Source organism: Mchenga conophoros, linkage group LG12 (assembly GCF_057382185.1).
Source record: "Mchenga conophoros isolate Kocher_MC1m ecotype Shallow Benthic linkage group LG12, M_conophoros_male_GT1.1, whole genome shotgun sequence".
NCBI lineage: Eukaryota > Metazoa > Chordata > Actinopteri > Cichliformes > Cichlidae > Mchenga > Mchenga conophoros.
Genome location: NC_140537.1, coordinates 33,450,036 through 33,474,010, shown reverse-complemented (window position 1 = coordinate 33,474,010; position 23,975 = coordinate 33,450,036). Strand labels below are relative to the sequence as shown.

The following is a 23,975-nucleotide window of genomic DNA, read 5'->3' as shown; positions in this document are numbered from 1 at the left end:
ATTCTGACAATTAAATAAAAAGCCGTATCCCTTTTGAACTTGCAGCTTTCGGTCATTTGTGTTAAGCACATTGGGTTTTGTTTAATGAAATGTGCTGTCATTGTTTACCTGACTGGTAAACTGTCATTGCCATTTGTAGAGTAGACGTAGAGAGAGGGGAAGTTATTTCTTAATCAGTTTTAACTCCCAGATGACGGAATTGGCTGAAATTTTCGCAAAAATGTCTGAAGAAATATTCAATTGAGCAACAGTTTGGACATGCGTCCAATCTCTTGATTAAAAGACTGGCTTGAGTGCAGACAGCTGAAGGAAGCTGAAATAATGAAAATGAGTTGGCTATGAGAATGTGGCAGCACGCCTCTTAACTGGCACTAGAAGGCATGAGCAGATCACTCCTGTCCTCGCTAACCTTCCCGTCAAATATCACTTGATTTCAAAATCCTTCTGCTCACTTTTAAAACTCTAATTAACCTGGCCCCTAGCTACTTAACTGATCTCCTTGATCCGTACAACCCAAAGAGAGCACTAAGATCCTCCAGCCAACTGCTCCTAATGCAACCAAGGTCTCATTTAAAAACCAGAGGTGACCGTGCATTTGCCATCCCTGCCCCTAGACTCTGGAATAATCTCCCAGTCGAAATCCGTACTCCGTCCCATTTAAAAACACACTTGTTTAACTACGTTTTTGAAACAAATTAGTTTGACTTTCATTTGGCCTGCACTACGCCATGTCAATGCAATTTAAAGTATAATTGTACTATTTGTTCTTTGTTCTGCCCGCGCTGCGGTTTCATTGTGAAGCACTTTGATGAACACTAGTCTTTTAAATGTGCTATGTATATAAACTTTGACTTGACTTTGACTTGAATAAACAGTAAAATGATTACACTGAACAGTAAGCCATTAAAACAAAGTGAAATAGAGAAACAAACAAAGGCATTAGTAAGCAGAGATAGGAAAATTCATGATAATCCAGAGAAATGAGTAACGATACAGCAGTTAGTGAGCGGTGAGAATTAGCAAGTTGGAATAGGTTGAGTTTTCAAGCGTGCTTTAAAGGATTGAATGGAGTCAGAGGCACGAAGGGTAGCAGGCAGAGGTTTGGTGCTACAGAGGCAAAGGCACGCCTAGTCTGGGCTGGGCCAGAAGTAATTTAGCAGATGATCGTAAATAACAGCTGGCAGCATAGAGCCTGAGGAGGTCGGTGAGATAGTCAGGCGCAAGGTTGTTTAGGCATTTGAAAGTAAGCTGCAGAACTTTAAAATCAATACAAAATTTAATAGGCAGCCAATGTAAATCAGAGACCACTGGAGTAATGGAGGCAAACTTTCCAGTTCTGGTTAGGAGACGAGCCGCAGCATTCTGAACAAGCTGCAATCGTTGGAGGTGAGCGAGTTGGAGTCCAGAGTAGAGTTACAATAATCATATCTACTCTTCTCTCAGCTTCATTGGCAGCTCCCTCTCCTCACTTCTTTATGTTGCTGCCTTTATTCAACATGTTGTTGAATGTATGTCTTTTAGGCAACAGAAGTGCCTGGATAGAGTGGAGGCCACAAAATAATGTTAAATTTACCAAATATTACTTGCTCTAGTCTCACATCAGTACTATCTAATATCACACAGACTATGCACTAGAGAGATGGTAGATTATAGTGTGAAAAAGGTAATTTTATGGTAGGACAGACAGCCACTACAGCAGTTTTAAAGGACAAGTTTAAAAAAAAATCGAGTGAAACACAGATAAATAAGTCGTAGACAATATGTGTATAATGACAATATGTCAGGTGTCCTCTTTTTGTTAATGATTGATGCAAAGTCTGAAGTGAAGCGAGGTGCGATTCTCATTATTCAGTTTCTGAAGGAGATTCTAGTTAAAGTTTGACATGGGGGGCAACGCATAATGAGTGACTAACAGTTAACATCAGATCCAAAATCCTATTATTAAAAAGACAGTTGCATAAAAGTTGTTACCTGAAGAGGCATTGAGCTTGAGATGGGCTGTTTGATGTTTATATAAATTGACTGAATAGAGAATCCCAATAGTGATGGTTGTATGGTCTTCTTTTGGGTGTTGGGGTGCGTGGGGGATGTGTTTGCATCTTCTGACATGCCTGTTTTGCATTTGGAAGCTTAAAAGTTAGAGTGCCAAATCTCATCACAGATACGGTAACTTTGCAGATTGCAGTCGACTGAATTCTGTTTTCTTACCCCTCTTAATTCAAGCTACTTGGCTGCTGTAGAACAAACAACTCTGGCAATATGCCGAGTGTCCAGGTCTATTTACTCCAGAGGAGGCTGTAAAGATTTGTGAATGGAGTCCAATATGAGTGGATGAGTCAGTGAAGCTCACTCCTGTCTTATGACAGTGACAGTGAGGTGAGTTGCTGAGGATTTCGTAAGCTTTATTTTCGGTAAGTGTTGCGCTCAGCCTCTGCTAGCTGCTGTTAGACGGCTTTAGTGAAACTCTCTTTGAAATGGATCTAACCTTGTTGGACTCAGAGGGAAAGTGTGATTTTTAGGACGCTTCAGTCTAGTATTTGCTGCCAAAAGTTAGCTTATAACCAGCTGTTGTCTTTGTTTAGCCACTCGCTGTTAGCTGTCTGGAGAAGGGAGGGTCGCATGTCTAATCTACTGACAATAAGTAACTGTGACAGTTAGAAATGAATTAATTCTAAGTTTATGAGAAGGATAATAACAACTGATAACATATCTGTACTTGAGGTTTAGCAGGGTGCAGAATTTAAAATGTAAACTGAGAAATCTGTATTGCAAACTTAGAAGATTTGGATACAAACGTAACCTTTTTATTAGTTTCTAATTTTTCTAATAGTACAATAAAGGACATGAATTATTTTGGTTGTAGATGTTGATTTTTTCATTGCTATCTAGCCTTAAAAAAGCAGAAGACATTTTCAAATGTGCTCACAATATCATCAGTTGCATCCTTGGCAGCGGTGACCGTCAGCACGAGGATCAGGGGGACGACAGTGGTGAACCAGGACAGCGAGGAAATCTGAGGAATCACCTGAAGAACACAAAACGCAGAGAAGAAAAACTTTATTTAAACTCAGGTTGGAATAAAGTAAAGAGCCATGGGCGTATGTTTACTTACATAATGAAAAGAAAGGTGTGTATAAAAAGGATTGTGTGCATTATGCCCATTTTAAACTTGAAAAGAGGATCTTACTTTGTCAACACAACTTTTTATTAAACAATATTATTGCTATTTTTTTCTGTTTAATTATACATGTGTGTTGTGTTTGCCGAGTAGTGTTTGAGTTGCCAAAATCTGCTTCCCATTGAAATTTTGTTTCAATAGGAAATCTAAATAAAGCTATTTTCTGTTTTGTGTACTTTGGTGGATTAGATGCACTTATTAAGAAAAAAACAGATGTTGGTTATTAATCAATTTAAACTGCAGTGTCTAAGTTCCTTTGTTATGGTACAGTGGTCACTTTAAACTCTGTCGTGCAACGTGACTGTTTAGCACATAATGAGGCAATTTCCTGTTTTTGGATTACTGCACACCCTTAAATATGGTAAATGGTAAATGGCCTGCATTTGTATAGCGCTTTTCTAGTCCCTAAGGACCCCAAAGCGCTTCACACTACATTCAGTCACTCACCCATTCACACACACATTCACACACTGGCGATGGCAAGCTACATTGTAGCCACAGCTGCCCTGGGGTGCACTGACAGAGGCGAGGCTGCCGGACACTGGCGCCACCGGGCCCTCTGACCACCACCAGTAGGCAAACACGGGGTTAGTATCTTGCCCAAGGATATTTGGCATGCAGGCAGGAGGAAGCCTGGGATCAAACCACCGACCTTCTGATTAGTGGCTGACCTGCTCTGCCACCTGAGCTACAGCCACCCCGGATAAATATCACTGCAGTGCGAACCGTGGACAAACTTTAAGATTCCTTTGATGTTTTAGGAAGTGATTCTGACAGTAAAAGCAAAACTGAACATATATCAAGTTACTGATTAAACATAAAGAAGTTGTTTCAGAGGTTAATATTTTTGGTTTCTTGGACAAACTGGGAGAAGAGTTGGAGTCTAAGAACAAAATCCTTTTTCGGGAATAAGTCATTACATCACGTCTTTGTGTTATCTGTGGTTCTGTTGATTCGTGCGGCTGAGGATTGTTTCCTGTTTCTTTGCGTAATTATTCTGTTCCCCTTTGTTTGCATCACGCTGTCTCTGGGAGTTTGGTGTTATTCCCTCTTTCAGTTTTATTTTGGACGTCAGATTCTTATGTGGGTTTCTGCATTTTTAATTCCTTCTGTCTTTCTTTTCCTTCTTTAGTGAACAATTTAATTCATGTATCCTTCATTGTTTTCTTTGAGAAGTTAAAGATTAAAGTGTCATACACACTCCGTAATTAGTGTGTCAGGCAACTAACAGTGAGACAGGTTTGCTTAAAACTCACCTGGAGCACCAGCAGGAACAGGAAGTAAGCGTTAGCAATCCTCTGGAACTGCTCAAACAAGTTGAGAGGTAGGAAGGTGAAGAAGTTGTACTTGGAGGTTTTGATGGCATTTGTCTGTAAAAGACAGAAAGAAAAGGAGATGTGACAAAAATTTAAGAATAAAACTGACAGCAGAGTTACTTTTGAGAAATTCTGGAGTTTGTTGAATGAAAGTATTTGTGTCATTTTTTAAGGAAGCGCAAAGTGTTATTAAAGTTATTAATAGACCTAGGAAACAAAATTAGCTGTCCCTACTGTGAATTTGATGGTGAGCCTTCTGTTTAAATGAGGGTTGTAGTTGGAGAATGATGGGTGGAGGTGTCGGGTAACTCTGGACGAATGGTTAAACAGCCAGAGCGTTTTGTGAATCAGGTCAGTTTAGGTGGACTGATCTTGTAATTGCATCTTGGGCTTCCCCGTACTTGCTATGACATTTCTGCTGCATGGGCGCATGAGACTGAAAGTCTTCTGATGTGGGGGTCTACACAAAGTGCAAATGCAAGTGGTCAGTGTGGGATTTCCACAGAGTGATCTGTGTAGCCCGAGTGCTTGAAATGGCACAGAGGTACACAAAGAGATGAGCTTGACGGACAAATTAAATAAGATATGGCATGGTTTAAGCGTTTTCTGTGAGGAGTTACATCTTGGAAACTACTGGACAAATAAAGCCTTATATCCGAAGCATCCGGTCACTGTGTGAAGCTCTTACTCTGTGGACTGCACTTATATAAATCTATAAAACCTTAATGGCTTGCTTTATGGAAATTGGGCTCTAAGTATAAATGGTGATAAGACAGTCAAATGGTAGGTAATCACATTTAAGGCTTTTAAGAAATATTTGCCTGTGCTTTTGGTCATTTGGAAACTGAATGGCTAAAATTATGTTTGGGTCCAAAGGCAGGTAGCATAAAGGAGAGTGAGAGTACAGCTTGAATATTCCTGAAAAGATTCTCAGTAACACCAACTAATTTAATAATCAGAGCACTCTGTAATCAGCCTGAGAAAGTAATAAAGTTAGAAAGCACCTGTTCTGAGTGAGACCTCATATCCCTGATGCAGTTCTGTGTCTACTCTTCTCAATAAGACATTTTCCTATGTTTTATTCAACAAACTAAAAAAATGAGCCAAGCCTCTCTGCCTTATTTCAACAAACTTCAGTGACACATCGTACCACGGTCGCGACACCAACAGAGAATGTTTGTCATGGATTATCCTGTTACTCTGGATCTTTACTGAAAAAGCAGCAAGTCCAGCAGCATCTGCAAACCAATGTGAAACATTATATTGACTTTAAGCACAGTCAGACTTTGTAATTATTGATTAAATTAGTGACTGAAGATGAGATTAACTCATTACCAAAGGGTAAGACTTTGAGCAAACAGCCACAAGCGTTTCTATAAAGGTAAAACATATATGAGCATTCACTAATTTGGGTTGTCTTACTATTCAGTTCAGTTAAGGTTTATTTACATCAGGGGTCTCAAACGTTCGGCCCACGTCACCTACTTGCGGCCGTATATTGACGTGAAGAACTATAAAGCAATTTGGCCTTTGAAGTTACATTTTTGTTAGAGAGGATGTGTTTGTTGCTGAGTGCAGCGTTAAAATAAGTTCTTTAAAAAGCAAAAAATGATATATTAGGAAGGCAATATGAGCAGAGAGCAGAAACATGTTGAGGGATTGGTACTACTTGAACACTAAAGTGGCCTCATGTGAGATGACAGTGCCAGCAGAGGCCCCACAGCTTGAGTTTGAGACCCCTGATTTACATGGTGCCAAATCACAACAACAGTCACCTCAAGGTGGTTTATACTGTAAGGTAAAGTCCCTACAGTATTTAGAAGGAAACCTTAACAATCCAACGACCCCCTGTGAGCAAGGACTTTGTGACGGCGGGATAAAAAAAAATCTCCCTTTTAACAGGAAGAAACCTCCAGCAGAACCAGGCTCAGGGAGGGGCGGGGCCATCTGCTGCTACTGGTTGGAGGGTGATGGGAAAGAGAAAAGAAAGAAAAGAACTTTCAGAAACAGGACAAAACACAGACTAAGGGAAAGAATGTAATTACATGTTTGCAGTGGTATATACAAAAACATGGTGAATGGTTCACTGCTTAATGGTTTCCTACCATGTTTTTGTCTATGTGATTACAAGTCATCTGTGATTAAGTAGCAGCATACACACAGTAATTTACTTATCAGTAAAAGTGACGTGACTGAGGCTGAAAGCAGAGGTTCTACAGAAAAATAGATAAATAAATAAAATAGAAAAATGCTTTGCCTCACAAACGCTCGAGCTTCTATCACTGGTAAAAACAGATTCCTTAGCTGCTCAATGGTTATAAACTTTAGTGTATTAAACGATTCATTTTGCAACCTGTTTGTGGCATTAACCACTCTCAGCGTTGCTCAATTTATATTTTTTTGTAGATATTTTTAGGTCGTTGTAGGACAATGTCTCACTGATAATTACACTACATTTCCTAGGAGCATCTCTCAGATTAAGTAAAATTAACCCATTTAAAAATGTTGAGGTTAATCTGTTTGAACCAAAATACATACACAGGATTAAATATCCTCAGAGAAGTCTTTGTCTACGGTTTAATCAGATCAGAATCTGTAATGAAACTCCTCCTTAAGTATCACAGGGTTTTTCTAATGGATGTTATGTGACTCTTCTGACGTCCCTACAGATATCTGAAAGAGTGAGAGGCATTTTGTCTGCACCAGGTGGATGTTATCAAGAAGCCCCACCGCCTCGCTGGACTGCAGCTCACGTGTCACGCTATCTCTGCATTTCTTCCCTAAGAACAACCACCCACACGCTTGAAAGTTTGTTTTGACTGTAAAATGTACAATTACCCAAACAGAGGAAATGACTGTTTATGTCTGTTTTCATTTATTTGCTAATGGCTGTGTCCTCTTTAAGCCGAATGTTAGCATACAGCTAACACACAGCTTAGCGTTAATAACATCTATTTGAAACACCTTTTGAAAATTTTATTATTTACAAATTTTTTATTCTTTTTTTTTTCAAGTAACAGCATCCTCCATAAAGAGGATTCTAAATTCTAAAAGAACACACTTTATATGATGTCTGCTTTGGATACATTTTAATGATTATGTTCACAAGACTAAAAGAACTTCTTGTTCGCGTTTTGGTTTTTAAAGCGTAACATTTATTGATACACTGGTTTGGCCTTGACAGCAGCAACTCAGAGCAGAAAATGAAGGCATTTACTCAACAACAACCTCAGCTCTTTGGTTTTGGCTGACAGCCCGTATCTTGATAAAATCCAGACACATAAACACAGCCCCAAGGAGGTTTTTTTCCTGTTGTTAATATCGAGACTGACAGAAATTGTGTTTAACAGTGTTTTGTCTAAAAGATACGTGGGCGACAACATCTGTTGTTGATCTCCATCTCTATTTTAGTCATGTTTGTAGTGGACAATAGAATTTCACTTTGATGAACTGTGAGTGGAAAACTCACCAATAACACACACGCAGTGTATACTCTATTCAGCACTTACCGCATATTTAAAGGAGAGATTGTACTCGCGGTCGTTTGCTCTGATTTTCCTTTCCAGCTCTGCAAAAGAAAAGACAAAAATGAAAAAACAAAAAGCACGACCATAATTGATTTGTATCTAAATATTTTTTTTAACTGCGAGTAGATTTTTATCTTTTTCTGGCATGAAAAAATAAAAAACTGTGTAGAAACTATAAATGCTATAAATTTGTGAAACGCAAATAGCAGTGATTTTTTTCCCCCACTAGTATTTTGACTTGTCAACAATGCAATAGGGCCTTGTTTAATGATACACTGCTTTAGTGCCAAATTTATAAATTCTTTCAAATCCAGTAATACAGTATAACTTGTTATAGAAAAACTAACTTTTATGCCCTCTTTTTTACCCCTGTTCCGTTTGTTATGATGAACGCCTGTAAAATTGGAGGCAGGTGCTTTGGAGTCTGACCTGAACCCCACTGGAACCTATTTTATGCTGAATTGGTGCTTTTGGTGGTGCAACACCAGTTCTGTCCTCATGCCATAATGGAACCAGTCCATATTTCAACAGGTTTGCAGCATTTTATAGCATCTCCTAATCTTTGCTAATTTAGGAGGGGAAAAAATAGCAAACTGAATCTATGAGCTGCCTCCACCCAGTCTTCTGTTTGCTTGTCAATAACCCAGCTTCCTTTCAGTCTGCCCCGAAGCCAAGCTAATTGAATAAACAGTCTCGGGACCTGTTTATCTGCCTCAATGACTCAATTAGGGTTCACCAGAACGATCTGCTGTAAAGCAAGTTCGACATAGCTGGGCTATTTTTGAGTTTGCTGGCTCGAGTATGCAATAGTAGTTATCAATTTCTTAGTAAATCCAGGCTTTCTGCTAGTGGGCACACTAATGTGCAATATTAATGTCTATATTCCACATTTGTCCACACAGTCTACCACTTTGTGTCTTCCTTTTATATTTTATTTTTCCTTGCTGTAAGAGCTGTAACACCGAAATTTCTCATTCCTGGGATAATAAAGGTTTATTCTATTGTATTCTACTCTATGCCAAAGAAATTTTTTGTACTGAAAACATGTATAGAAATTTATTAGTGAAAATGCATTTTAAAGTGAAACCTTCAACCTAACTCCAGTATCATTTGTGAGACTGAAATCTCAGTGTAGTGAAAATACAGACGGTAAATATTATGGCGATCTGCTGATATTAATAAACTAAACCTGCTCAAACCTTACCCCTCTCTTTCTTCCTGACACAGTCCAGCCCAAAGAATGACATCTTCTTTTCCTCTTCTTCCTCCTCCTGCTATCTGCCCATCATACCGATCTGTTAAGATCAAGAGAAATCGTCATAATGTGGCTTAACAAAAGATACAAATGAGTCACTAATTATCTCCCTTACAGGGAAGTAAATTCACTCTCGAATATATTACTGCCTTTCTCCTGGAAACTAAGAGTTGAAACATCAGTGCTGTTAAAGTAGGAATTGCTGCCAGCCGTCATTAGAGCATTTTCCCGTAATGTGCTCTATGAGGTAATCGTTCCTCAAAATGCCCTTTAAAAGGCATTTTGTTTCTTACCGGAAACTATTTTCAGGCCAGGGAGAAAAGGTTTAGACATCTAAATGGAAGGTGTGTTAGGAAATGGTTACGATATAGGGGGAAAAAACTGAAAAAACACAGCTCTTAGGCTATCTAATGAAGGAAAAGACATCTTTTTTGTGCCAAAACCCCTTGCTCTAGGTCTACATCAAGCCTCTTCATACGTTTCCCATGCTGGACAGCTTGACTCAGGGGGACACTCCCCTCTTACGCCACAAATCCACTTCTTCTTTTCTCATTCAGGGCAGGAAGAGGGCAGAGCCAGGAGCAACATCTGGACGTGGTATCTGTCTCCGCCAAGTGAGGAACACCATGTGTAGCTGTTAATGCCAAATGCCGAACCTAACCACATGGATTATGTAAGAGGATACGCAAATCCCTTTAAACCAGTAACTTGTCAAAATGGATTTAGTGCAAAATAAATAGACAAATTTTATATGCAACAAGAATGATATGTCATTACTAAATCATAGAAATTTATGTAGATTTAAAAAGGGTTTGCTTCTATGACAAAAAGGTGTTTGTAATTCTGGTGGGAGCACATGGCACAATTTTAAACTCACTGAAAGAAAATTATTATTAGGATTTAATATTATTTAAGAATTTGATCAACAGCAAATGCGTAAAACTCTAATGTTTCAATAAATTTAACATCCCAAATTGAATTGCAAACTTGTAAGAGAGACCCATGATTACAGAAGTCGAGATTATTACCTCTACCAAAGAGCTGAGGTTAGGGTTGGTCGGTTGGTTGGTTGGGTTAGGGTATGGGTAAAACACTGGAGATTTTTTCAATAAATTTAACATCCCCAAACTAATTGCAAATTTATAAGAGAGAATCATGATTACAGAAGTCAAGATTATTACCTCTGCCAAAGAGGTGGGGTAAGGGTTGATTGGTTGGTTTGAACTAGAGCGTTCTTTTGAAACATGCTTAAAAAGTTTATAATGCAGTAAAAATACAGCATTTTGGGGTCAACTTGAAAGAAAAACAGATGTGAAATGCAAAAGTTAGAACTGTGAAATCTGTAATGTGATATTTAGAGTCACTTTTTGCAAGTATCGTGTCCCAAATTTTGCCAATACAAACAAATGCAATAGAACTTTAAGTGTGGTTTTAAAGACAAAAGTTTGACCTTATTTGACTTTAAAGAGGCAGTCATAGGTCCAAAGTAGTGTGATACTTAGAACCCCCATTTATCATTTCCTGACATTCCCCGCTAACATTTTTTCTAAATATTGTTTGATGTGACATTTAAACTCTCAAAATGCTGAAACATTCTTAAAAAGACAGGATTTTAAACAAACAACTTGATGCAAGTTAAAAAATGTTATGTGGAAACATCTCATACAGTTGAAGGAACCATAATGTCAGTTACACAGGAAATTATGCAACTTCATTTCTATAAGCAGCAGTAGGAATCATAGAGACAGTCATGATGACTGTTATCAGCTATCTCACAGCCTTGCTTATGGCAGAGCTGGTGTTTGTCAAAAGCAAGGCGGCATTTGTCAGAAAGGTTTTGCTTTTTCTCCCTTCTCAATGTGGGACTGCATTGCTGTGAGGATGTTGTGTTTTAATGCACTGAATAAGAAAAAATCTGCTAATGTTAAAAAGCAAATATACAGCTTGTTGTGTAGTGTTGACGTGTGACAGCGACAAGACTGACACACCCACACATACAGTGCACAAAACATTTAGCAGGTTCAAGAAATGTACAAGAACAGAGCATAAATGTGGTTATGAGAGAGAAGCAAGCGTGTGTCACAAAAGTAGTTGTGGTTTTTGAATCCCGCCTCTCAGCTTTGGTTGCCAAGGTGACGTCAGCATTGGAGCTATAAATATCAACCATATGAGTTTGTTGAAGAATGTGAGGAAAGTATGGAAATACATACAGAACACACAAACACAGACACACACACACAAAGACACTAATACAGTCGGGGTTGGGCAATTTAACATAACGAAATACAGTGTTCACATGTTTTTATTTTCTTAGCTAACGTAACATAAAAACCATTTGTAAACTATTTATTCACTGATTGAATAAAAGCTGTAACACCTCTCTTATTATCACAGGATTTTCTGTAGTGTTAACAATCACAAGATCGTGATTGTTGTTGCTAGTAACATTGTCTCAGTGTGACCCCTCTGACCAAAGTTCTTCACAAATGATGGTGTCAGGAAGTGACTGATGTGCAACTATCTTGATTTCAGTTTTGATCAGATAGCCGCCCATCAATGACTTCAGCAGCATGCATGCTGGGAAATATATGAAGAGTAAAAAAAATAAATAAAAAAAAACATCCACCGGATACTTATGCAATGCATTGTGAAACATACTTTCATCTCCAAGCATCGCACGCTGACGCTTTGTTTGAGGCATCGCAACAAAAAGCATCAGATGTCCTTCGGCTTTGTTGATTCGTAGCATCGTGAGAAGCAATATTTGATGCTGTGAGCTAATGGTCTGTTTTAAGAAGCCAGGGCCTCAGTTTTCACACAGTTTTGGAGTTTTGTGTTCAGACTTTGTTTTAGGATACTTTTAATTTTGCTTTTGCTCGCTGGTTACAGTTACGTGCCTAAAGCGGCTCGGTGTTAGTGCAAAGCAGTCTGGGTTCATCTACTCCCCTTTATCAAGATTACCCTGCAGATTAATGTTGCACATTTTAATTGCGATGTCCTTTAAAATCTCATGACCCTGAGGTGATATCGATAAAACAGAATTATTCAAATGAGAGTGGGGTAGAAAGACGAAATTAGACAATGAAACTATTTGAACGATCTTAAATCTGAATGTTTTCACATGAGGCTGTTTTTCCCACTCTACATTTGGATGGTCTCCTAGGCTGGTTAATTTGTCATCCATCTAAGACAAAAACATGGCTGATTTACTACTGGTAAATCCCTTTGCTCTCACTATGAAAATCTGGTCACTGCTGGTCTTCAGCGTCATTCAGCTGTCTCGAGTCTTGAGTCCCAGTGTCTGGCAAACTACCTCCATTAACTTGAACTGTAACTCATGGTAATAGACCTTGTTCTGCTCTGTAGGTCCACCTCAACCCGGTGGATCACTCTAACCAGACCTTGATTCATTTTAGAAAGAGTAGTTGTGCCTCCTTTTACACACACAACCTTGCTACAACCACAAATGATATATCTAATTCTATGGAAAACATTGTGGGGCGGTACTCCAGCACCTAAATCTGAAAGGTCTGTTAATGCATACTTAGAGATATTTGCAAAATAACAAGAAAACAGTGACATCCCACAGTCCGCCTAAACCAAGACATTCTTCTTTCTTTAGGCAGTCTGGGTCGGTTTAATCCAGGCTAAACTTGGTAGTTTATAGCAATGTGGTAATAATGCTCTGTAATGCAGTGGTACAGAGCAAGCTGTGGTTTTCATGGGAGATGTGAGGCACACCAAGGGTAGCAGACATTTATATTTTAGGTGATATTGATTAGTTTCGCTCACTGAATTCTATCTGTTATTCTAGCTTTAGGGATATCTTCAGTTTTGGAAATCATCCATGTAGCTTGTGACATATCTGGTTGTATCTTGTGGAAAACTCCACAAAGAGCAGTGAATCTCGGAATAGCAGCACAGGTGAATGGATCACAGCCTGTACACAAAGAACAAATGAATTATGTCACTTATTTATAAATAATTTGTTTGCCCAACTTCCAAATCCCACTTTAAACTCTGCTTATAATCTTTTTTTTTTTTAAGAAGAATTTAATAGGAAATTTTACGGTGGAAATGGTGCGCTGAAGTAAAAACTGGGTTTGACGCATTGCCCAACTAAAGTCAACAGAGCTTACTTGCTTTGTAATCAATGATAGATTACAAAACAACACTATCAGGACTCACTTTCACTGTGATAACAGACTAGTTTTGTTTGATGGAACAAGTGAGGTTTCTAAGGAAACTTGTTATGTCATTATTTACACCAAAAAAAAAATACCAGGAAGCCAGAGTTTCTCCACGTGTGCAGCTGTGAGAAACACAAACACTTATAATGTTCTCCCCTTAAATGTTCCAAAAGGTTGATTCTGCTCATCTGGATGTAACGTTTTCAGGGGGAGAAACATTTTGTCACCCATCCAAGTGACTTCTTCAGTCTCAGCTGACTGCAGGTTTCCCCAACCTTAAAAAGTACATTTGCACAATAACTCAAACCAGCCTACTGAAGGAGCAATGTCTGTGAGGTCTGAGAAATGTTTCTCCCACTGAAAACGCTACATCCAGATGAACAACCTTTTGGGATTTACTTACTTGGATGATTGAGCACGCATCAAGACCCCTTAAATGCTGGGAAACAAACCCCTCATTCATTCACTAAGTGACTCAGTTGAATAAAAAAAAATCTGTCTATTCTGCAGACAAACACAGAAGTCATGTGGGTCGACAGCGAGACGCGTGTCCAGCCTGGTGAAAGAGGAAAAAAAGTTTCATTTTATTCCTCTGCAGCCATCAGGATGACTTAGCAAGATTTCAAATGTCAAATGGTGTGGATTGTTCAAGTTTCTCTGATCCATGCAATTGGTTTTGGCAGACTGTGACTTTGCAAGTTTTACTGCTGCGTTGACACACCACAAAGACCAAACTGATTCCACTGAATAAGTTATGGATGGTCTGAGAGATTTACCAGCTGTTTTAGCTTAGAATGTCGCTAAGATCTGATCAATTACAACGTACAAGTACTGTTAACAAAATATAATTAAAGTTACTTGTACTCTGTAAACTGTTCATTTTTTTAAGGATATTAACGCAAATTTTCTTCATCTAGGCACTGCATGAGTCGCAAGATAAATATAAGGGTTTCTCCTACAACTATACACACCTGTATTGAATTAGTGATAAGTTTAGAGTGAATTTTCTTGTGAATTATTTTTTATATTAACTTTTTCTGATCTTTAAAAGAGATCTGGCACCAATATGATGTTTCATAAACTTTTTTTTGGAGTGACGCATAATGTTTCTGTGTTATTGTGCAGCGATATCAGAAGCATATTCAAGAATTGCAAAGAGCTTCACTGGTATAAAAACAAATTTAAGTGCAGACATTGACAGTATCAGCACAGGAGAATGTGTTTGTATCGTGTTTTAACATTTTCCTACGTTCACTTCTTATGTAATCACAGTTTCATGGAGATATTATAGTGGTTATAGTTTTGCAGAACATTTTTTAATGTAAGTTTGCAGATTTTCCATGTTTTTATGGATCCTGTGAAGCACCAGGCATCCACTTTTGTTATGTGTATTTTGTTATATGACACATAAACAAAACAAAACATTCTTTTGCGTTTAGTTATGTAATTCAACCTGCAGGCTCATGAAACATGCTGGAGTTGTGTAATCTCTTACTGTAAATATCACATGTTCACTCACTGATAAATCATATCAAGCACGAGAAGAGTCTGATAATTGCTTTTTATACAGTACGGTGCAGATATGGAAGCCAATAGTTTCCTGGTTGCTGAAATTTCAGGTACACGGGGGCATGGATTGCGAAAAGCTTAGCTATGTAGGGAAATTCTTACAAAACTGAATAACACAAATCAAGAACAAATCTTTCAAATCCTTTAAATATTCATCTGTCAACAAAGCCAACCAAAGAGTCGAAAAGTCAAACATCCTTAAAAACTACATTTCACATTGGAGTGGATGAAGACTTCCTCCAGTTATGGTACTTGTGCTGTTTTAATCATTTTGAGACTCACGTTTGGCTTTAAAACCAAAGTGGAAAAGAGATAAGTGAGTCAAGGGGAGACTGAATATAAACATACTGTGGTTTAAATAAAACCACTTTCACAGATGAATGCACTACTGTTTGTTTTAATTATCTTCAACGTGCACACACACAGACACAAACACTCAAGAATCAATTACACTTAATCATCATTAACATAACTGCTAGCTGCCCAATTTTAATTTACAATAAAACTTGTGCTAAACTTAATTTTATCCCAACCTTCATCAGATCTTCCCACTAAAATCGTCCAGCATAGATCATACATATATAACGCACAACAGATTTATGCATCTACAACACACAAACACACACATGCACACTTTCTCTGTGCAGTTCTCCTCTTTAAAGTGCAGCAAACACCATCATCATGCAAACAAAGGTGTGTAAGAGTATCCAAGTTGTCAGAGTCACCTGTGGCCGGTCAGAGGTCACACAAATGAAAGGCTGTCTTGTCCAATCGGTGATCTCTGGTTTCTGAGCTGAACAGAGCTCTATTATCAAAACAGACTGCTTGATTGCAGCTGAAAGAAAGACTCTTTTCCTCTGTGTGCATGAATCCAAATTACAGAAAAGCTCCCTTTGTATTTGTCCAGTCTGAAAAAGGATGGTTTTCTACTACTTAAGGCTAACAAAGCAATCAAATGACTAATTACAAAAGCGACTTGTGGATTAACAAAGGTGGTGTCTTAGTTTAAAACTTCAAAACATGTTTTTTAAAGGTTAGAGGAAACCAAAGAATTCCCAAGATAACATACGTCAGGCTTAAAATGCATTTCCGCTTCACTGAAGCGCTGTGGTTATAATATTTATGTCAAATTTATAAAGCTTCGGTAAAAGCTCTCCAACAAGCTATCAACATATCGCAAACATCAAATGTCAGTGCCATCCTGAAATAGACATCAACACTGCACATGCAGATGAGAGCTGTTGCAAAACAGTTTCCATAAAAGAACCAATCAGACGATGACCTGCAGTAACAGATAAGCCAATGCGCACAGCTGCTGTTTTTTCAGAGCCCTAAGCATGTTCCCTCTCTGTGTGTTTTGTCTAATGGCAAACAGAGCTTTGGATAAATGGGCCCTGTTTTCACTGTGGAGAAAAGGTGTGTGTAGAAAAGAAGGAAACATTTACAAAAGTTTCAGCAGTGGAAAACTCTTAATGGCTATTAAATGTTATCACAAGTTTAAGAGCTTCTCAGTCAAAGATTAAAGGAATATAATTGTTTGTCAGGTGTTTTCTGTGTCTCACAGTAACGCACAAGGTAGACTTTGGTAGCAGTACGTCACACAACACAAAGAGCTACAGCGTCTCTAAAACAGAGACATTAAAGATTAAATGAAGAACGTTGGACTATTTTACGCTTTGTTCGACTCATTTACATCCAAACTCTTCTTAGCTTTATATACTAGTGTATCCATGTGGTTGAGACGTTTGCCTAATAAGAAGAGGATCCCAGCATCTGGTGTACAAATCAGACAAAACAAAAGTGTGGAGTTATGCTATGAAGACCCCATGTGTATGAAGAAGATGTTGAAAGTAGCTGTTAGATTTATACACCAATAAGAAAAGAGTGTGCTTTTGGTTCAAATGCATCTCATTGCAAGAGTAACACTGACTGATGAAAAATGATGCGTTGGAAGTGACAGAGCCTTCTCATGAATATTATAATCCAGTGACACTTTGCCACACCAGTAGTTTGACAACACTGCATTATCTGACACACAATGATGTGTGAGATGCCTGAGCCTTCCTACATCAGCTCCTCTGAACAAATCAAACTTAGTTTAGTTAGTTCCCATAGAAAGCATCGTGTAACTCTTCCTCTAATCGCCGCATGGTAGTGGTTTCATTTTAACACAGTAAAAAAAGTGAAACAAAAAACCCAGCAGACTTTTGATGAGACTGGAGTTCAGCTCTTGTTCTTGGTTATGTTTTGCTTTCACTCGCTGTTTTACTCTAGTGACTTCCTACCTGATTATGTTTAGGGATGGGAAAAGCTCACAGATCAAAAGATGAAACAAACAATGCTTAAAGCATACCTACACATCATAGGAGCAGGATGCACAAAAAAACTTTTGGATTGTTTTCTGGGGGAAGACTAGTTTGCTTCCTACACTGGACGAATTCAGACTTACCGTAGTAAAGACACAAAATGAGTCTGTTGGTTTCTCATAACTGATGCGATTGTTTTGGGTGTTTGCGGTTATTTTTTTCCCCACCTATGTATTTTTTATCAGTCATCTCTCTGACGTTGTTTTTGATTCTTGTCTTCTTATGTTTTACTGCTTTTTGTCTCTTTGTGGTTATTTAAACCTTTGAAATGACAGCAGAGATAATGGTGAATTATCTTTGCAGTCATTTCCCACCTACTATATTTGTAGAAGGTGTCATCGTGTTCAGTTTGCATATCGTTTTACTCTGAGCTCTGTGACTTTGTGACTTATAATCTCAGAATGATTAACAGAAAAACTGAAATTTGTCTTTGGTGATCCTGGTTTTCAGGGGTCAGAATTCCCAAACCTCCACCCTAGGTTTTCTCCTGTGTCTCTATCAGCAAGTACTTGTGTTATCTGTCTTTTTGCTAATAATAGCTGCCTTACAGTCTGAATGTTTCCGTACACTTCAGCCTTTTGAGGTAAGTAGAGCTGCAACATATAATTGAGTCAAAAATTAGCCAATCACCTAAAACTATTTTGGGGATTAGGAAATTATGTCTGTCTTCTTCTGTTTAGCTTTCATTGTATTCATTCATTTATTCAGTGGGTATATTGGTTGGTAGGTAACTTCAATAGATGGTAATACTCTGGCATTAACTCGGCCTCCATTAACATCATGAGGAATCTCAGAGACATTTTTGACCAGGACATGTCCTTCAGTGTGCATATTAAACAAATATTCATTCCATTTGTGCAATATCACTAAAATTAGAAGCATCCTGCCTCAAAGTGATGCTGAAAAACTAGTTCATGCATTTATTACTATTATCAGGATGTCCTAAAAACTCCTGAAAAGCCTTTAGTTAATTCAAAATACTGCAGTGAGAGTACTGACAGAGACAAGAAAGAGACAGCATATTTCTCCTACACAGACTTATCTTCATTGGTTTCCTGTTAAATTCTGAATCAAATTTAATTTTATTGAATAAGCAGAAGCCATCTTATCTTAAAGACCTCCTAGTACCATATCACCCCAATAGAGCACTTCGCTCTCAGACTGCTGGTTTACTAGTGATTCCTGGAGTATTTAAAAGTAGAATGGGAAGCAGAGCCTCAGGCTCCTCTGTTTTCATTTGGAGACAGACACAGTCGCTACTTTTACGATTAGGCTTAAAACTTTCCTTTTTGGTGACCCTGAATCCTCCCTTAGTTACACTACAATAGGTCTCTTCTTCACTAACCTTTTTATGTGTTTATCCACCACTCTGCATTTAATCATTATTTATTGTTCATCTCTGGCTCTCTTCCAAAGTGTGTCTTCGTACTGTCTTTCTCCCCTCACCCCAACCAATCACAGCAAATGGCCGCCCCTCCCTGAGTCTGATTCTGCCGGCTCAAGAGTTGGGAGGTTGCTTTGTAATCAGAAGGTTGTCGGTTCGAGCCCCGGCTTGGACAGTCTCGGTCGTTGTGTCCTTGGCCAAGACCCTTCACCCGTTGTCTACTGGTGGTGGTCAGAGGGCCCGGTGGCGCCAGTGTCCGGCAGCCTTGCCTCTGTCAGTGCGCCCCAGGGTGGCTGTGGCTACAATGTAGCTTGCCATTACTAGTCCTTAGGGACCAGTAAAGCACTATACAAATAAATTTTTCCTTTCCAGCGTCGCCAAAGAGCTTGCTCAAGAGCTTTCTTAATTTTTTTGTATTATTGCCAGGTCTTTTCCTTACTATATAAAGCACCTTGAGGCAACTGTTGTTGTGATTTGGCACTATACAAACAAAATTTTATTGAATTGAAGTAAAGCGCTTTACCAAAGCAGAACTATACAGTGTTAACTACGCTGTGCAGTCCCATGAAAAACTAAGTACACCCTTACTACTTCTACAGGCATTAAGAGGGGAAGTAGCAGCCAGGTGCTGTTAATAAAATGCACTTGATTAACTGATCATCAGCCAGTGCGCACACTTCTATAACAGCCATGTTGGAGAAAGCCAAACACAGGATATAAACAAAAACCCACACTGCAAAGCACGGTGGTGCAGGGGTGTTAATGTGTACTTGTTCTGTAGCCACAGGACCAGTTATTTGACGCAACTGTGAACTTCTCTGCACACCAAAGTATTCTAAAGTCAAATGTGAGATGTGATTTATATTTTTAGGAATTCGACCTTCTCTCTGTTTTCTTATTCTGTTCTTATGGCTAGAAGGAAAGGCTCCATGGTATTATGTTTTGTCTTTATAAAACCCTCTGTGTTAAGATTTACTCATCTGTACAAGTTGTCATTTGCGTGGAATGTTCTGAGTGCATTCTGTGGCCATGGTTGGTAGATAACTTTGTTATTCTTTGTCAAATACCAGTAGTGCTGCTGTACTCTGTATTGTTATTTGACCCCTTTGCAAAGGTAAATTATAACCTTACAAAGACAAGCCAACTGGTTTCAGCAGATGCCGCCCACCCTGAGCCTGGTTCTGCCGAAGGTTTCTTCCTGTTAAAAGGGACTTTTTCCTTCTCACTGTTACCAAAGTGCTTGGTCATAGGGGGTCATATGATTGTTGGGTTTTTCCTCTGTATATATTGTAGCGTCTACCTTACAATATAAAGCGCCTTGAGGCGACTGTTGTTGTGATTTGGTGCTGTATAAATAAAATGAATTAAATTGAACTTATTTCTCTAGATAGACATATCAGATTTTAAACAGCAAAATCTTTTCCAAAATTATGTTATGCAACAGGGCAATGATCTCACCCCGGCAAATCTACAACGGAATGACTGAAAATGAAAGGAATCAGGGTGTTGCAATGGCCTACTAACAAGCCAGACCTCAGACCTCGAAAAGCTGTGGGATGTCAAGAGAACCCTCAATGAACTGAAAGAAAGAAGAGTGTGGCAAATTTCCTCCGCACAAATAAGAGCCTCATAAAGTCAGACAGAAAACAATTAAAGTTATGGGTGCCAGTGGTGGTGTATTTAAGGGTTGAAAAGTTAAAGAAGCAATGTATAAATCCAGCCTGATGTTACGCTACACACGAATGATCTTACCCTAGGGTGAAGAATAGTGCTTATTAATTTAGCCCACTACAAGTAAGAGAAGCTGTTGGGGGGGTATATTTCAGATTTCTGTCCCGAAAACTGTTGCAGTAACTCAACAATTGCTGGAAGTAGTGCGATCTTGTAAAATGCCCTCAACAGCAGAAGATGACTATAAGCCAAATCAGATAAATTCTGAATAAGTCTTAAAGACCAACACCCTTTCATGCTTCTACACACACTGACAGAGACTGTTATTTTAATCTTTCACTCGTGAAGTTTTTAACAAAGTGATTCAACAAAGAAAACATTTGTGCATTTTTGAGACCTCACAGTGTTTCACACTGGTCATAAAAACCAGGAGATATCAAGAGATTTATCAAAGCAAAGAGATGAAGTAGTGATAAAACAATAAGAATTCTAAAGTGATTATCAATCTTTTTTTCCCCACTATCACTTTATATCTGCAGGAATCAGCAAGGTTTTTGGTGATTCGATTCTGAACAGTACATTTGAACCCACTTCCTGACAGAATGAAACCAAAAAATGCTCATTAAAATGTATCTAGATCATTGAGTACAGCAGTTTGTAAAACTTTCACTCGGGCTCTGGATGTCACCTGGCCGCAGGTAAACCACAGGTTCAGCGAAACTGACACTGAGTTTGATGACTCTGACGCACGGTGGTCTGGATGGAGTCGTAGAAAACTAGTTTCATTTACAAGGAAAGAGTAAAGAAACTACACAGTGAGTGAAATTAAGTGATCCCCTGCTGAATTTGTAAGAGAAATGAAAATTTTTTTATGGCAGCTTATGTTAACATCTCAGGAGAGATTTTGGCCCAATAAGACCTCGAGGTGCCGCAAGATTTCAGTCCATTACAGCATATTGTGTTGCTAATGGTGTTTTTGACTTCTGGTCCCAGCTGGCTTTAGATCTTTCACAAGCTGCTTATGTGTAGGTTTGGCTTGATTCACCACTTCCACGTGGAAGTGCTCTTGTAACGTATTTTAGCTTCTGAAAACCAGTTATGTTTCTGTGGAACAGCTTGTTCCAAAAACTTTAGTAATGAAGTTCTTTAGCCCTTTGTTACCTGCATTTCCATCGTGGGCTGAAGCCCCGTGAAGATTAAAGACATGAAATAGCTGATCTTTTAAAAAAAACACTAATCTTTTTGGTATTTTATTCATGCAGCAATACAGAACTATTATGGCCAGAGGAAAAAATAATGTAAATGTTAAAACGCTTGGGGAAACCACTACCATAGTGGAAACATTTAGCAATCTCTCGCTTTAATTTCCCTTAGATGCTTATTCCTTAGCTGCAAATGTCTACGAGGGCAAGTGAAACCACAAGTAACCAGACGCGTGGAAATAACTGTTGGAAAGATTCACCTTTGCAAATATCCAACACCAGCAGATGCATTTCTACTGTAGGAAGCTGTGCATGGTGAGATGGCATGAAGTGTTTAATTGAATGAAATCCATCCATCCATCCTCTTCTGCTTATCCAATTCAGGGTTGCGGGGGGGCTGGAGCCTATCCCAGCTTAGGGCGAGAGCTGCGATACACCACGGGCAGGTCACCAGTCTGTTGCAGAGCTATTGAATAAAATATATGACCTAAAAAAGTTTTTAAAAAATAAAGAAAATGCCTTTTTATGCGATTTTACTATTAATATGTTTTAATAATATTTTGTGTATTTAATTATCTGGGCTGTATTTGAATTTTTTTTTTAAAGAAAAGAAAAAAAAGGAACCAGAAGATGCTGAACCAAGACCAACTTCTTGGGTGGTGGCTATTGCACTGTTTCCCTGCAACCAAACCACAAACACCTTATCTGAAAATATTGGTGTCTGCAAATTCTGAGAAAATAATAACAATAACGTCAACTTTAAACATAGCGAATACTAGAAAATAGCACCTTAACAGTTTTATTTACAAGTCAATTCAATATGGGATATAGAACTTTGTTAGTGTTGCTACACAAAAAAAAAAAAAAACCCTAACTTTTTTTTTTGTTTTTGTAATTAATTGTACAGTGCAGCCTGAGTCGGTTCCTGGCTATTGTTTGTTAATTTCCCACTTATCTGATTTCTTTGTTCCTCCTAACGTCAGTCACGATGTGGTCAACGGACCAAAAAAGAAAGAAAATTCAGTATGACCGGGAAATAGGTTGAATAAACAAATAACAAACTGGGTTATATGTTGGTTTGTTCAAGGTTCCTGTCAGTTAATGATTAACATCACTGTGCTCAGTAGCTCTGCATGAATCTGTGATCACATTCTCATGACTGAAAACGATCACATCTCTCTGACTTACATTTTTTCTTTTTAAAAATACAAAAAACCTTTAAACAACATCCCTCCATCTTGAGACAACGATGCCTTTAAAAGCCTTAAAAAACTGAACAGATTTCTTGCTTGTTATTTGGATAGAGGTGCATTTACAATGCAAGCCTATGCAGTGACCTGAAAAAGACCCACTGGTGACAGACATTAACAAAGCAAGAATGGGAAAGTGTTATGACATAAGGACACAATACAGTATCTGTGCTTTGAGCCCCGAGAGCTGCACCAAAAGACCCAAACAATTAACCTCTGAATTATTCACCTGACCTCTCAGGCCACCGAGCCACTCCCCATCTCCTCTTACATGATAAAACACTGACATTATGACTGACCTTTTAAACCTGATAAGATTCTCATTGTAGCATAAAGACTCAGATGTTTTAACATTAAAGACCTTCAACATGTGACAAAATGGATTTTCATGCGTGATAAATGCATTTGCGTAAGGCTGGACATTACTGAGACCTCACGTGACCTCAGTCAAAGTTTAGTCGGGGCAGCTGACGTTCAATCACAAGTTTCACATCTCGTAGCATTTTCTGATTAACCAAACAGCTTCAGTTTTCTCTTCACACAGAATCAGTTTGTAAAGGTTTTTTTTTTTTAAATCACTTCTGTTCATGACCAGCTTGACTAACTATGTTTTGACACCGATTGCTAGCATCATCAGACTGTTTATAGACACACTTCTTTGGCTCAGACAGAAATTTTTTCAGCAACTTCTAAACAATTCGTGAAATGTTTCAACAACATTTTCTCATCACTGTCAAATATAGACTTTATCCAACACTTTCATACATCATATATTAACAAAACTCACCAAAGCTTCAGATCGTCTTTGTTGATATTCACATGTTCTCATAAAAGTTGTTAAATCGGGCGACTGTGAGGTGGTAATGGCGGGGATGTGATGCAATTTTACGTTGGACGCAACATTAACACTAATTGCTCATTTGTTTTGGGGGAACAGAGAGCACAGCAGACCTGATTTTGTGCACGCACACAGGAGTACGAAAAGAAAGAGAGATGGAGAGTTTATTTTCCACTTCATTATAATGAGGAAAATGTATTGATACCAACAGGAAAGCATCGACTAATAC

At 38.5% G+C, this 23,975-nt stretch overlaps 1 protein-coding gene across 1 annotated transcript in view; it reads right to left on the bottom strand.

Moving 5' to 3' along the window:
- LOC146563050 (phospholipid-transporting ATPase ID-like) overlaps nucleotides 1-23,975 on the bottom strand; it is a 48,241-nt gene that overhangs the window by 20,831 nt on the left and 3,435 nt on the right. The window contains exons 2-5 of the mRNA XM_085295404.1: nucleotides 9,226-9,316; nucleotides 8,004-8,062; nucleotides 4,435-4,548; nucleotides 2,927-3,025 (exon numbers count right to left, since the gene is read on the bottom strand). Of these exons, the coding sequence (XP_085151530.1) occupies nucleotides 2,927-3,025; nucleotides 4,435-4,548; nucleotides 8,004-8,062; nucleotides 9,226-9,268 (315 nt within the window). The 5' untranslated portion in view covers nucleotides 9,269-9,316. The remainder of the gene's footprint in view (nucleotides 1-2,926; nucleotides 3,026-4,434; nucleotides 4,549-8,003; nucleotides 8,063-9,225; nucleotides 9,317-23,975) is intronic.